This window comes from Balaenoptera ricei, chromosome 1 (genome assembly GCF_028023285.1).
Source record: "Balaenoptera ricei isolate mBalRic1 chromosome 1, mBalRic1.hap2, whole genome shotgun sequence".
NCBI classification, from domain to species: domain Eukaryota; kingdom Metazoa; phylum Chordata; class Mammalia; order Artiodactyla; family Balaenopteridae; genus Balaenoptera; species Balaenoptera ricei.
This window is the reverse complement of record NC_082639.1, coordinates 4708721-4723490: the sequence shown is the minus strand read 5'-3', so window position 1 is coordinate 4723490 and position 14770 is coordinate 4708721. Positions and strand designations below refer to the sequence as shown.

Sequence of the window (14770 nt, the reverse complement as noted above, 5' to 3'; positions counted from 1 at the left end):
TTCTCCAGTTGCTCCTTTACACAAGATGCCTAAAAGTCAAATTTCTTTTCCGTTTCATTCCCATTCAAGTGTCTTTTAAAAGAAAAGATAATTTATATATAATCGTATGTATGTATGTAATAATATATACACACATACATAGAAGAGATATGTGTAATATTATGAACTGTAACATAGTAATAAACACCTAGTACCCACTGCCTGACCCAAAAACAAGAATATTGCCCATAACTTGCATTCATTTCCACATTTCTCTCCTTTTCCATCTCCCTGCCAGAAGGAAACACTATCCGAAAGGATCCAATATGTGAATAAAAGGAATGTATCAATAGAAAGAAAGAAAGGGAGAATGAATATAAAAGAAATAATATGAGAAATTTCCCAGAACTGAACGACTCCACTTTCCAGGTGGGAAGGGTCCACTCCACTCCCAGCACAAGCAAGAAACTCACATGGTCCCCATTCTGTTGCTTTTTAAATTTTGTTACAAATTGGATGTATGCTTAAGCAATATAGTGTTTCATTTTTATTGTTTTTGAGCTTTGTAAAAATGGTACCATGCTATAGGTATTCTTTTGGGACTTGCTTTCTCCCCACCACTCATACTCTTCCAAAATTCTGTATGTTTCATGAAGCTGTGTCTCACTCATTTTCATTGCTGGGTACCATGGCTTATCTGTTCTCCTGCTGGTGGATATTTCGATTGTTTCCAGGTTTTTGCTGTTAGGAACGTTGCTGCTGTGAACATTCCTGTGCATGTTTCCTGGTGCACATGTGCAAGGCTGTCTCTTGAGTGTGTGTGTGTGTGTGTATGTGTTTGCACATATGCATGTACACCCATATACCGCACAACCTAGATATGAAATGTATGGGTCATAATATACGCAGATGTTGCCATATTATTTCCCAGAGGTAAAACATTGACTTTGCATAACTCAAAATCAACTTTATACTTGATGCTAAGTACTATAAAGCATATATCTTTATACTCTGTGATATATATGTGTGTGTAGATAGATACACTTGTAAAGTGTATGTATCTGTAACTTAATACTTGGTTATTCCTCTATATTTAATAATAGGTATTGCTTATTTTTGTCTATTTAGGCCTAAAAATTGGCAGTTTTATATAATTTGACTGGATATTAAATTCCGGTTTGGAAATCATTTTTCCTCCGAAGCCTCAGAAGACCTTGTTCCAAGGCTTCTAGCTTACAGGGTTGCTGTTGAGAAGACTAGTTCTAATCCCTGATTCTTGTGTTCTTTTCCCCCTTTGATAACCCTTAGGGTCTTTCTCTCTGGGTTTTCACAATGGAGAATCTTGGGGTGACTTTCTCCCACCTGGAAAATTGAGTGGTCTTCAGTGCAGAGACGTTTTCTAGTATTTTTTTTCCCCTCCTTTCTCTCTTTACAGATTCCTTTTATTCACATATTGGACCCTTTGGACTAATAATTTCATCTTCTTTTTTCTCCCTCTCCATTTTACATATTTCTCATTTAGTTCTACTTTTTTGGAGATTTTTTTTCCTAGATTATTTTCCAACCTTTCTATTTAAAGAATATAGAAAATTTTAAAATTTTTCTATAATGTTTTTAATTTCTTAGACTTTCTTATTCTCAGATTCGTTGTTTTTTTCATGGGAAGTAACGGGGTAGGAATTTGGCATTTGAAGATCCCCCAGGTTCAAATCCTGTCCCTGACACTCATCACCTGTGACCTTGCGCAAGAGACTGCACCTCTGTGCTCCTCAGTTTCTTCATCTGAAATGGAGAAAATAGTGCCTCCTCACTGTTGATAAGAAGATTAAATGGAAGAGTTCCTGGCACATAGTAAGCATTCATAACTTTTTTATTATCAATGCAATATCTCTTATTTTTCTAAGGATATTACCTACAGATTTCTTGCCATTTTCTTTGGCATTTGTATTCTGTGCTTCTTTCTGGTTCTTTCTGATCTTTACTTGGTTTCAGACTTTTGTGTTGGAGGTTTTCCTCAAATGTCTGGTAATCCTTGGCTGTCTGCCATGAAGAGCGAGGCGGTGAGGCTGAGCAGACACTGCATGTACTTGGCCGGGCTCGTCCCCGATGGGCTTAACTCTGGGGTGTTCGGGTGGAGCACCGCACACACACACACCCCACCCAACCCCGCCAGAGGTTCGTGTCCAAAGGCTTCCTCTCGTTAGCAGATGGTTTTCCTCTTGAGAAGAAGCCTCCAGTCTCCTGCCTGGCGGCCAGCAGTCTCATAGCTGAGTGGGGTAGGAGGTTGAGGAGGGGGCTATTCAGCGTTTAGTCCATCTCAGCCTATTTCCAGTGCGGGCCCCACTCCCCCACTGCTGTGCCTGGAATGCCTTCGTGTGACTTCTCCAAAGAACAAGCCTCTGGCACTTGGCTCCTTGGGCGAGTGGGCAGGGGTCCACATTTCTACGACTCGTGAGGTGCGTGGTCCCTCCAGCTCCTGACCAGCAACACTTAGGTTTCAGTTTTCTCTGCAGAATCAGTTACCATCTCTTCATCCTTTTCCAGTTTCTAAAAATTGGTTAACACCTCTTATCTGTCACCTTTAGTTATCCTGTTCTTTTTGTCTTTGGCTTTGTCATTCCTTTATTGTTATTTTGGGAGGGAAGAGGGTTTCAGGAGGACACTGAGATAAAAGTGTATGTGTTTTTGGTTTTTTTTTTTTCACACACACACACACACACACACACACACTGTATTTTATTTTTACAAGAGATAAATAGACTGACATCAAGCATTGTACATGGATGACCACAACAAAAGCAACAATGATTGCAATTACCAAACATGAAACACACTCATACTATGTCATAATATTGACATTCAGTCCAGTAATCCTCCACTGTAGCAGCTCCAAAAAGTGTATGTGTTTTTTTTTTTTTTTTTTTTGTATGTGTTTTTAATCCCATTGGTTTAACCCATCCAAATGTATTTATTGGCGATAATTGCGTTAGAAAAGACTGTTATTTTTCCATAATCATGAATGAGATAGAGGAACAAAAACTCTGTCAGCTGCAGCTTCTCCATTTAAAAAAATGATCTGGTAGCCAGAGGTTGGGGAAAGGGGGAGGAGGGGAGGGAGGAGGAGGTGGGTGCAGTTACAAAAGGGCAACCAGAGGGATCCTTGTGGCAATGGAAGTGTTCTGTATCTTGACTGTAGTGCTGGATACATGAACCCACATAGGTGATTAAGTGGTATAGAATTAAATATACAACCACAAATGAAAAAATAAAAATAAATAAAACTGGGGCGCTCCGAATAAGGTTGGTGGGCTGTATCAATGTGACTATCCAATTTGTGATAGTTTGCTGTAGTTTTGCAAGTTTTACCACTGTGGAAGGCAGTACTCGGCGTCTCTTATTACTATTTCTTACAACTGCATGTGAATCTACAATGATCTAAATAAAATATTCAGTTATAAAAAAAAGACCCCAAAGCTAGTAAGTTAACTCAGCTACATCACAATATGTTCACCTGCTAAAAATTCAGATTCTCAGGCTCTGCCTCAGAGCAAATAAATAGGAGTCTATCAGTCTGCCACCTGGGAATCTGTATTTATACAAGTCCCCACCCCAGAATTTCAGATGTGTGGCTGAATTTGAGAAGTATTGCAGTAGTCTGCAGATGAGAGAAAAAACAGGTATCTTTTTTACAGTGTTTTGTTAACAGTTAAAGAAAAAAAGGGTTGATTTATGAATGGAGTATTTGGTAGTCCAGGAAGATGGTGATCCAGTGGGGTTGTAGTTTACAGGTTAGAATGGGTGCTTACAAGTAGCATTCAGCTACTTCCCCTTGTGTTTAGCTCCTTAAACCTTTGAATCTTATCAGTTTGTGATTTTCATTGAGTAGCTCAAAACTTGAGGAACTAAGTAAATAGATTCTTGTGACAACCTGTGTTATACTCGAATGACTGTGACCTGATTGAAGATAGTAGGAAACTGTGGGGAAACTGGGGGGTGTGCTCCCTGTGGAGTCTGTTAGCTCTGCTGATTGGTGGGAGGGGTGACTGTCCCATGCTGTAGATTGAATCTTTGAGCTCCAAAAAAAGTCTCAAAGGTCTCAGTTGAAAATCTGCAGCTGCTGGCTATGCCACTGACAGTTTTTCATCCTTGTATGGAAAGGGCTGTATGGAGCTAAATGATATGAAACTCAAATTTCAGTGTCCATAAATAAAGTTTTATCGGAACACAGCAAAGCTTATTCATTTACAGATTACCTGTGGCTGTTTTGCACTACAGCAGCAGAGTTGAGCAGTTTCCACAGCAGTTGCCCACAAAGCCTTAAGTACTGCCTGGCTCTTTACAGAAAAAGTTCGACTACCCTGCTCTAGAAAAATAAGGTGAAATGTGCTTGTAGCAGGGGAAAAAAATAAACAAAATGCTTTAAAAGTTTTGTGGCTTGCACTTAATAGCAAAGACTACCTAAAAGTATTTTCCTTTATAAACTTTTTATTTGAAAAAATGTGATTTAGTAACGATTTAATAATAAAAGGATATAAACTTGCATATATTGAGCTAGAAGCTGTTAGAAAAAATCTAACCCATTAATTTATCCAGAGTTAGAGTTTATCTTTTCTCCTTTTTCTTTTTCTCGATCCTTTTTGATCCTCTGTTAAAATTCAGATCCAACTCTCATTCCTGTCTAAGTCATGACATCTCATTGTATGAAAAGCATATTATGTTGAAAGTGAAAATGAATTGTAAGTTGCAGCCAAACCCCTGTTTGGCTCATAGAGAAGAAGTCTATCTAGTTCTGGTGCTGTGACCAGTCCATTTTCAAAAGGTCGTTTCCTGGAAGTGGAAGAAGAGCAGATGGCAGGCATCTGAACCACTCTCTGAAATAGTAAAAGGTGACCAGTCCCTCTCTGGGGTGGCTCTTCAGGTGTGGCTGGCGCTTGAGCCTTACATTCTCTGGGTCATTTTCTTTCTTTATTTGGGGGGGGGAGGTGTCATTTTCCATAGACTTGGATCAACACCAAAGGCCACTGAGTCACAAAAGTCACTGGCTCATTGAAGTTTTCCACTGTTTTGGCCTTGTTTAAAGAAACAACAAAATAGTTGAGAAAGTGATGCCTTCAGCACTATTTTTAAACTTCAGAAGTCTACTCTACCCTCTGGTGAATCCATTGATTGTCAGTATGGAGTTAACACAAATGTTTATCATTTCAAAGGTTTTCTTTGGAAAAGGGAAGAAAACCATATTTAACGTTATTCTGGAAGTTTTAGCCAATACAATTAGACAAATAACAAGAGAGATAAAAATATTGAAAGGGTTTTCATTGTTTGCATATGGTATCATTGCCTGTCTTTAAAGAACCAACTGAAAACTGTCGGGGCTTGTGAGTTGAATGAGGTGGCTGATGACGAAACCCACATACGTAAGTCAGTGGCTCGTGATACTGCTGCCATCGTGACCCTGCCTCCCTCCTCACCCCAGCACAGAGCCAGGGGGAGCCTGCAGGTCAGACCTGGTGGCTCTGCTCTGCTCTCTGGGGGCTTACGTCATTCATGGTCAGCCAGCACCCTGACGGTGACCTGTAGGCGGGGTGACCATGTCATTCAACATCCAAATCAGGACATTTTTGAGAGTGAAAAGGGGTGTTCAGAAGAAAGTAGCAGAAGCGGAATCATTATTTTTGGCATACACTTACATACTTTAATCGGTTTATATCCTTCTCTGATATTTTGTGTTCTGGTTACGTGCTGCTGAATGACGAACCTCTCCAAAGCTTAGCGGCTTGCGAGAACGATTTTTCTCCTCGCTCCTGTGGAGTGACTGGATTCGGCAGATGGTTCTTGCCTGGGGTCTCCCCATGCAGCCCAGTGGTAGCTGGGTCATGTTGAAGGTGGCATCTACATGCCTGTGCCTCTCCTACACTGCAGCTGTGGTGGCCAAGGGTGGCCTGCCGTCTCTCCCAGGCGGCCTCTACCCCGGCTACCTTGACTCCCAGCCTGGCAGTCTCACGGTAGTTGGGTGGTTTCACGGTAGCTAGCTTCCCCCGGGGCCTAGACGAAGCTGCAAGGTTCCTTGTGACCTAGCCTTGGAGTCTGCGCCATCCCAACCCCTGCATCCTCTTGGGCAAAAGCAAGTCCTGGGTCACTGCAAATCGAGGAGGGGGCTCTGTGCAGGACTGCAGTCCCAGCAGGCATGCCTTTGTGGGAGACCTTCCTGGGATTCTCGAGTCCACGCTGTGTCACCGCTGTTTTTCTTTTTTTTTTTTAATAAATTTATTTATTTTATTTATTTATTTTTGGCTATGTTGGGTCTTCGCTGCTGCACACAGGCTTTCTCTAGTTGCGGCGAGCGGGGGCTACTCTTCATTGCAGCGCGTGGGCTTCTCATTGCGGAGCACAGGCTCTAGGCGCGCGGGCTTCAGTAGTTGTGGCACGCGGGCTCAGTAGTTGTGGCTCGTGGGCTCTAGAGCGCAGGCTCGGTAGTTGTGGCGCACGGGCTTAGTTGCTCCGCGGCATGTGGGATCTTCCCGGCGCAGGGCTCGAACCCATGTCCCCTGCGTTGGCAGGCAGATTCTTAACCACTGTGCCACCAGGGAAGTCCCCCACCGCTGTTTTTCTGAAGAATGTCCTTTCAGTGTCTCTGTTTTTTATTCCTTCATAACATTGCCTACCATATTCATACAAGGAGCAAATTTATATAGTAAATTTGAAATTTTGGCATATTTGATTCTTCTCTGTATACTGTAGTATTCTTTTTTTTTGTCTTTGACTTATTTCACTTAGCATCTTTTTTTTAATTGAGGCATAATTAATTTACAATATTATATGAGTTTCAGGTGTACAACTTAATGATTCAAAATTTTTATAGACTCTGCTCTATTTATAGTTAGTATAACTTCCCATGCTTCACGCATGTCACAGGCCCAGGCACTGGCCACCTGCCTAATGTGCCAAACGGACAGCAGCCTCTGATAGTTCTCCCGCCGCCAGGCGCGGCTGGGAGGAGTGGGCTGCGTCCGGCCACCGTCTCAGCGAGCACCTGCGCGCAGTCCCGGAGCGGGAGGTGCTGCTCACGCCACCCGGAAGGAGACGGAGCAGAGTGATGGGTTAGCCTCGTCACCGCCTGAAGTCTCCCTGCACCCCACGCACCTAGCTGAGACGGTGGCCGGTGCTAGAGGCACAGAGTGAAGGCTGCCACCAAACCCACTCTGGCTGCTTAGATTCGGACAGCTGTTGACGACGATAATGCTGTTGGTGATGAAAATACTATCGGTGGTGATGCCACTTTGTTTAAAAATGAACATCTGGGATAAATGCTGAATCAACCAAAACATCAGGGTTAAACTGGTGTTATCCCGGGTGAACCCCGCCCGTAACGTTCTGCTACGTGAATAGTCACACCCAGCACCCCCAGTCCCGCCTCCCTCCCTCCGCTCCAGCCCCAGCGGCCTCCCTGCTCATCCCTGGTTTCCCTCTCATACCCAGCTCACGAGTCCCCTTCTCGGGGAGAGAACACGTCCTCCCAAGCTACTTTTGGGGTGATAAAAGTGTCCTGTATCGTGATTTTGGAGGTGGTTTCACAAGTGTACACACCTGTCAAAACTCATTAAATTGTACACTTCAAATGGGAGTGGTTTATATTGTTACATGTAAATTAAACCTCAATGAAGTTTGTTGTTTTTTTTAACGGGCTGCAGAGAATTTAATAAAAATGTGTGTGGGGTCATGTCTTTATATGTTGGATTAAGGTATCTGCCCATTTGTAAGGTCTTATGACGGTAAAAGAAAATAATAAACATTGATTTTCTGAGTAAAGAGCATTTTTATCAGCAAAATTTTAGCTTATTATTTCTTGAGAGAATGGGGTTCTGTTTCTCATAATTTAAGTCTCAAATTAATTTCAGGAGGCGGAACAATTTTTAAATCTGCTGTTCTTAATTTATTTGGTTTGCACTTCTTTGTCTTTGAAGGCATTTCTATATTTTAAAGACTCTTAAGGTACTTTCGTGACATAAGAGTGTTTAGAATTGAATGTTAAAAGTGTTTAATCCATGTAGCTAGTTTCTAGGTTGTTTTCTGCGTTTGTGGGTTACATCCGGAGATGAGCAATTCAGAGCCATGAAAGAGGTCAGTCTTCTTTTCCTACCACTTGTCCTTGGTGAGTCATCTGCCTGCGGACATGCCTGGCTTTCTGACTCTACGAGTCGGTGGTGCTCGACCACTGTTCGGGTTTGAACCGTGGCATTTGTGCTCCGTGGGCTCGTGGAGTCCCGCGCACCCAGTGACCCACGTGGCTGCTGAAGTATGGAGTATTGTCTTTCATCCCACAAATCCCAAGCCTGGTGCTGACTGCTTGTTTTTCTGCCCCAGGGGACCATCAGCGTTGGCATCGACGCCACTGACCTTTTTGATCGCTACGAGGAGGAGTACGAAGATGTGTCCGGAAGTGGCTTTCCGCAGATTGAAATTAACAAGATGCACATATCCCAGTCCATTGAGGTAAAGCGCACAGATGCCTCCCCCAGCGCAGGGGGGCTCAGCGAGGGCACTCGGGTTAACGAGGTGCTGCGAGGTGTGCAGCTGGGATGAGAGAGTCAGCTCAGGGTTTTCTCATCTTTATTTATGAAAGGATGCAGTTAGCCACTTAAAAGAAGAAGAGCTCCAGTCACGACCTTGTTCATACTGCTTTGCCAGCATGTCAGCAGCAAGAGTGCCAGGGGTGCATAGCTTCAGAGTCTCAGGGCTCTCCAGCAGGAAACTTTCGCTCATGCTCTAGAAGGGGGAGCCAAGGTTGTGACGATTTTAGGAGAGAAAGCAGCCCTCCGTGGGAAATTCCAAGAACCGGCCTTAGTTTTAAGGCACACTCTCCTGTGTGCTGAGCCCTGGGGTCGCTAAATGTCATCTTTCTGCCCACTGTTTGGGTGTGGCAGTGTGAGGCCATCCCGCTGACAGTTAGGGTGGGTCTCTGCCCCCCAGACTCATTCACTTATTCTCCGGTACATCAGCCTAGAGCGTGAAGTCCTAACTCAGGGAAACCTGCCCCCGTCTTGGGGCTTCCAGAGTCAGTCACTGCAGCCATGGGGAGGACTGGGAAGTCCCAGACGTCCTGCGTGGGGAGGCACGGGGTGAAGTTACCGTGCAGTCTGATGGCACTGGGACACCGAGAACCAGCATCTAGCCCTGCGTCTCCCCTGGTTTTTTGAAATTCGCCCATTAAAGCTTTTCCAAAACCTGACCTTGGTGGCCACGTGCAGTTCGGATGCCAGGGTGAGAGAGAAGTGAGGCAGGTGAGGCAGTTCTGCATCCCTGCACGCTTGAACCATGGACTCACCTGTACTTGTGGCCTTGCACTTAGGGTGTATTCGTCAGGCTCTGTCCTTGGCGCTTCCTGTTGCTTTGATTAATTTATTACCAGCAGGTATCATTTCTTAGGCACCCTTGACAGCTTCAGACACAGCCATCCTCTCTGGAAGCCTCTCAACCCAGAATGGGAACGGAGGGGGTTCCATTAACTTCGCACTCAGACGAGTCACTTCGGCGAAGGGCTGGGGAGAGGTAAGAATGCCAACGGGGGGGATCGTGTTGTCCACTGCACAGCCTACCCTCAGAATGACCTCAGTTGGCCACATCACTGTGTAAGAGTGCCAGCTGTCACACTTGCATAAGTTGGCTGTCCCCAAGAGAAAACTGGGTCTCATATCTGAGGACTGCTGTCAGTCTGCTGGGCAGCTCAAAGTTAGGATAGAACAACAAGATTTCCCCCTGATGCCAACCTCCGGAAATCCCACGTCTAGAAACTCAGCATCTCTGTTCCCTGAAGCAAAAGCCTGTAGGCTGTTCCCTTCTCCTGCACAGTGCGGAAGGCCGGTGCCTCCGTCTCAGCGCTCTGGTCCACTGCTTGGCCGTCATTAAGCAGCCAGTTCTGCCGAGCAAATTGAGCTGCATCAAATTAACATCGAGGAGTTGCCTTGAAAGTCACCCAGACTAGTAATGAGGCAGCCAAACCGGCTGGACTTCACGACTGCGAGTGCAGAACTGCTGGTGGGTTTAACATCAGCCCCCTGAGAGCCGTCTCCGCTCACCTGTGAGACCTGCAGGCGGTGCAGCGGAGCAGATGGAAGTGCTCCTGTGCGGCACGAGGCGGCCACCCCTGACTGCAGCGGGCACCGTGCAGATGGCCTGAGCTAGGGAGACAGGGACCCGGGGCCAGCAGCGCTCTCGTCGGAGGGGCTCAGGCCTCCTTGGGTCTGTGGAGACAGTAATCTCCCTTTGGCAAAGGTTAAGATGAGATATTAAGACTCTTCCACCCCTACTTTTAGAGCCCTGGCGAGGGCCGATGGCATTGAATTAAATGAGGGAATTATAACCAGAGGCGCTTACCTGAGACTGGGGTTACTGCTGTGAGATAAAACACCATTAATTCTTTTTCTTCTTTTAACAGTTAGAATTTGGAGCTGGGGACCTGCAGGGGCCTTTATTTGGCCTAAAGTTGTTCCGTAATCTCACACCAAGATGGTAAATATAAAGAGATAAATGCCCTTTGGTGGTCCTTGTGGATTTAGGAGACCAGAACCATCTGCAGTTGCCTCGTCTGTCCTGCAGGGTCACTGAGGGCAGACCCTGCAGCTGGCATGGCGCCTCGGCACTGCGCTCGTTGCGGAGGGCGCTGGATCGGCGGTGAGGGAGGGCTGCTTCCTGCCCGGCCGGGCCCGGCTCCCGCTCCTCTGAGCGTGCGGCTCCCGCCCTGCCTGGTCACCGTGGGCTGTGAGGACCGTGATACACCGGAGGGAAAGCACTTCACAGGGGACTGGGTCAGGGTCTGAAAGAAGTATGGGCTTGCGGGTCATTTCTTTGTCACAGAGATTGCGTTTTAGGTTCAGAGAGGGGCTTTAGTGAGCAGTGAGGCAGCCTGATTATTAGGCACATTCGTGTTATGCCAGAGCCGTAAACCCCGCCACCTCTGCTCTCCTTCGTCTTTGCTTTGGCAGTGATGAAGGACTGTCCCTTCTAGAAAACAGAGGTGTCCTTATTCCCCATTGAGCTCAGATTAAAGAATTGGGTGGAAGGAAAACAACTCTTTGGGGGATAAGATACAGCTAAAGGAGTTCTGGAACGGAGCACATGTTTGCAAAGAAAGGTGTTTCGCCTCCAGCTGGATGTGCGTCTGCAGGCCTGCAGGGCAAGGCTGGTAGCGGCCAGTGCGCAGGGCCGTCCCCCGCAGAGTAAGAAGGGTCGCGAGAGAGGGAAGCTGTGGCTTCCCGACGGCTGCAGATGAGCAGAGCCCCAGCAGAGCTCCGAGAGCGGGGCTGCCAGGCAGAGAGCGAGGGGTAGACCAGACACCCCAGCACGGGGGTCACCCACGTGCTGGTTAGAACACGGCTTCTCGGGCCTCTGCTCTGGGACTCGGGCCCAGCAGGTCTGGGAGGGGGACAAGAGTGAGGCTTTTAACCAGAACTCGAGGTGGGCAGTATATGTACGTGTCAGCACTGTCCTAAGCTTGTCTGCTTGGGATCATCCCCTCCGATGCTGCTGACGGAAAGCACAGGTTCCTGCCGCCACCGCCAGACCTCTCTCAGGTCCTCTGAGACGGGGGCCTGGGATCCATAGTTTTATCAAGCACCCCAGGTCATTCTGAAGACTAGACACGTTTAGGAGGCACTCACTGAGGAAAATCTGTGGGCTGTTTCGTTCTGGTTGAGCCTCAAAGTCTCTGTCCGTTAAGTGGTCACCCGAGTCTAGGTGTGGCTGGTCATCAGCTTTTGCAGGTCTGGAAATTGAATTTCATCTTAGTACCCGGTTTATCAGACTTGAGAATGCAGATTTATAAAAAGGATGCCAGCTTGTTAATGTACAGTGTCTCCTCCTCCGGGTGCCCTAGTCCCTGGGTCAAGTTACTTTCAAGTCCAAACTGGTGACGAGAAGGTTATTAGTTGGTGGGTGTGGGTGAGCCTGGAGAAAGGCAGGCGGCCAGTGGGGAGTTCTCCGTCTCCCAGGGCGGTGCCTGACTTGCTGCTCTGGCCCCAGAGTCTGTCTCTCTCTCTCTCTAGGACACGCTCTAGAAAAATACGAAATCGTATTACTTTGATTAAACAGAGATCTCATTGTTTATGTTTTGATTCTTTTAAAAGTCACAGGGTGACTTTTATCTCTCCTCTCCCTGCTTGCCTCCCCCGAATGACCCCAGTGTGGCTAGAGGGGAAGAACGTGGCTGCCGTCCCGTGTGGCTGGAGTGTCAGATAAAGCGGACAAGGTTGGGTTGGGGGCCTTTGCACAGCAAGGAGTTGATTCCTCATTCGTGTGGCCTTGGGAAGAGGTCTGCGAGCACAGGAGCAAATGTCATCAGAGTTACCACGTGTATTATTATTTTAGGGGCACAAGCGAGGCCTCCAGAGCATAGGAAGGAAACAGGCATCTAGTGTATGACGGCTGTTCGCTGGAGGCAAGCTGTTTGCTCGTCTTTGAGCGGCTTGAGTGAAGTGCTGTGAGTTCCTTTGCTGTTGAAGTGACATACCCCTTTTTATCCAGAAGATGGGGCTGACTCCCTCGGAAATCAACTTGAGAGACCTTTCGGGGGATGGTTTGCTAGCTTCTCAAGTAGCTTTCGGTCAATACTTTGCAGCCCTGGGTACACATCAGGATGGAAGGGCAGCTTTGAAAACTGCACTGATGCCTGGGCCTCCACCCAAAAAGAATGACCTCATTGGTCTGGGGTGAGCCCTGGATAAGGGCTTCTCAAGACTGGCTGCACGTTTGCGTCACCTGGCTAGCTTTTCCCACACCAGGTCTATAAGTCAGCACACCTGGGGGCAGGAGCCGACCATCGGTGTTTTCAGATTCACCAGGTGAGTCCAGCGTGCAGCCAAGCTTGGGAACCTCCGCAGGTGGCTCTGACTTGCGACAGGATTGGATCTGCTGGTTTAGGAGCGCAGACATGCAGGTGCCTCTTTGGCTGTAGCTGAAGTTGGAATGGGATGGGGGTGGGGAGTGCCACTCGGCGGGTGGGTAACGGGACAGATTCCCTGGATCGCGGGCGGGGAGCCGTGGGAGTGATGGCGAGCAGGGTGTGGGCTGGCGGAGAGGACGGGGCCAAGCACGGCTGCGGCCACTGTCATCCAGGACCCTTTCCCTCTGTGTGTCCCCCCCAGCTTTGTGACGACAAACTGTGCTCTGCAGTTTTCGTCCCGTGGCATCCGGCCTGGCCTCACCACTGTCCTGGCCCGGAACCTGGACAAGAACACGGTGGGCTACCTGCAGTGGCGCTGGGGCATCCAGTCGGCCATGAACACCAGCATCGTCCGGGACACCAAGACCAGCCACTTCACTGTGGCCCTGCAGGTGAGGACAGCTCTAGGGGGACCCTCCTCCAGCCCCTCTGTGGGCCCCTGACCGCCCTCCCCCTGCTCACCCCCAAATCCAGCGCCCACAGGGCCGAAGGGCGGGTTCTGTCCACCCACACTCAGGAGTTGAAACACTGTTGTTCTCAGGCCCCCGCGGGAGCTGTGTTCCAACTGCCCTAAAGCAAAAGGCCTTTTTCACCTTTCTGGTGAGAGAAGCCCACAGAATCGGGGTGGGAGCGAGCCGTGGTCAGTAAGTGGCCCCGCAGCAGAGTCGTGCGCTCAGGGGCCACGGTGGCCGGGCGGGAGCGCGGGGAGTGAGCAGCTGCCCCTTGGCGGGCAGCCGCTGCCCCGTGACAACGCAGGCTCGGTGTGTGTGCAGGAGTTTTTATTTTTCATGGGAAGTCAGAAAACGGTTTTTATTTGATATCTCCCAGTTTTTAAACATTGGCTCCTGGCAAATTTTCACACGCTTTGTGGGACAGGGCAACCCTGCTTACTTCAGTCTCAGCTGCCTTCTTTCTTCCCTCTGTGTCTCCCCAGCTTGGAATCCCTCACTCCTTCGCGCTGATCAGCTATCAGCACAAATTCCAGGATGACGATCAGACTCGCGTGAAAGGATCCCTTAAGTGAGTCCCGGCCAGGCTGACGCGGGCATGCGCTTGATCCGTGTAGGGGTTTCTGGCAGTGGCGCTGGTTGCGGTAAGGTGCCTGCAGTCGTGCCCAGGGCCCGGTGTCCTGACTCTCTTCTGTTCACTGACCCAGGGGTCAGTGGTGAACGTCCTCCCTGTGGGTGGCTGGGAGGGCAAGAGAGAGTTGGGGGTAGGGGCCCCGGCCTCTGGCTGAGTGACAGTTGCCCGTGGTGACCGGGGGGGACCCGGGAGGGGTCAGAAGCGGAGGGGCCCTCGCTCGCTCACTGCGATCTGCTCCTGCAGGGCAGGCTTCTTCGGGACGGTGGTGGAGTACGGAGCAGAGAGGAAGATCTCCAGGCACAGTGTTTTAGGTGCAGCTGTCAGCGTTGGAGTCCCACAGGGCGTTTCTCTCAAAGTCAAGTATGTTGAACTCAAGTCTTTCTGGCCAGGGATTATCTGTCACCTTGTAACTCACCTGGGCTTCACCTACATTAAGGAAGAAAGAGACTTTGCTTTGTAATTCTGGTCTTAGAGATGCGGTCACTTCTGTCTGGGGTGTGTAAGCAGATGTCGAGGAGTCCAGAAGCCTGACGTTCGCTCAGTGAGGTCCGAGTCTCTGCCTCCCCGATGGTCCGGTGCGGGCCCCGCACGCCCGCTCACCCACCCGGCTGCGGCCCTCACGGTGTGACGTGTACCGTGTGGTCACCGGCGCAGCAGCTTCGGGTTCTCTCTGCCAGATCCTTCCCACCTGCACACAGACCCTGTCTCCCCCTGCCTGCCTGCCTTGCTGAGCTGCCTCTGGCTTCACCTGTCTGGCTGGTTGCCTCTCAGCAG

The 14770-nt window shown here is 48.5% G+C and overlaps 1 protein-coding gene across 1 annotated transcript in view; it reads left to right on the top strand.

The window, feature by feature from the left end:
- DNAJC11 (DnaJ heat shock protein family (Hsp40) member C11) overlaps positions 1 to 14770 on the top strand; it is a 66929-nt gene that overhangs the window by 45154 nt on the left and 7005 nt on the right. The window contains exons 5-10 of the mRNA XM_059909664.1: positions 8341 to 8469; positions 9403 to 9525; positions 10412 to 10485; positions 13116 to 13305; positions 13848 to 13933; positions 14240 to 14356. Of these exons, the coding sequence (XP_059765647.1) occupies positions 8341 to 8469; positions 9403 to 9525; positions 10412 to 10485; positions 13116 to 13305; positions 13848 to 13933; positions 14240 to 14356 (719 nt within the window). The remainder of the gene's footprint in view (positions 1 to 8340; positions 8470 to 9402; positions 9526 to 10411; positions 10486 to 13115; positions 13306 to 13847; positions 13934 to 14239; positions 14357 to 14770) is intronic.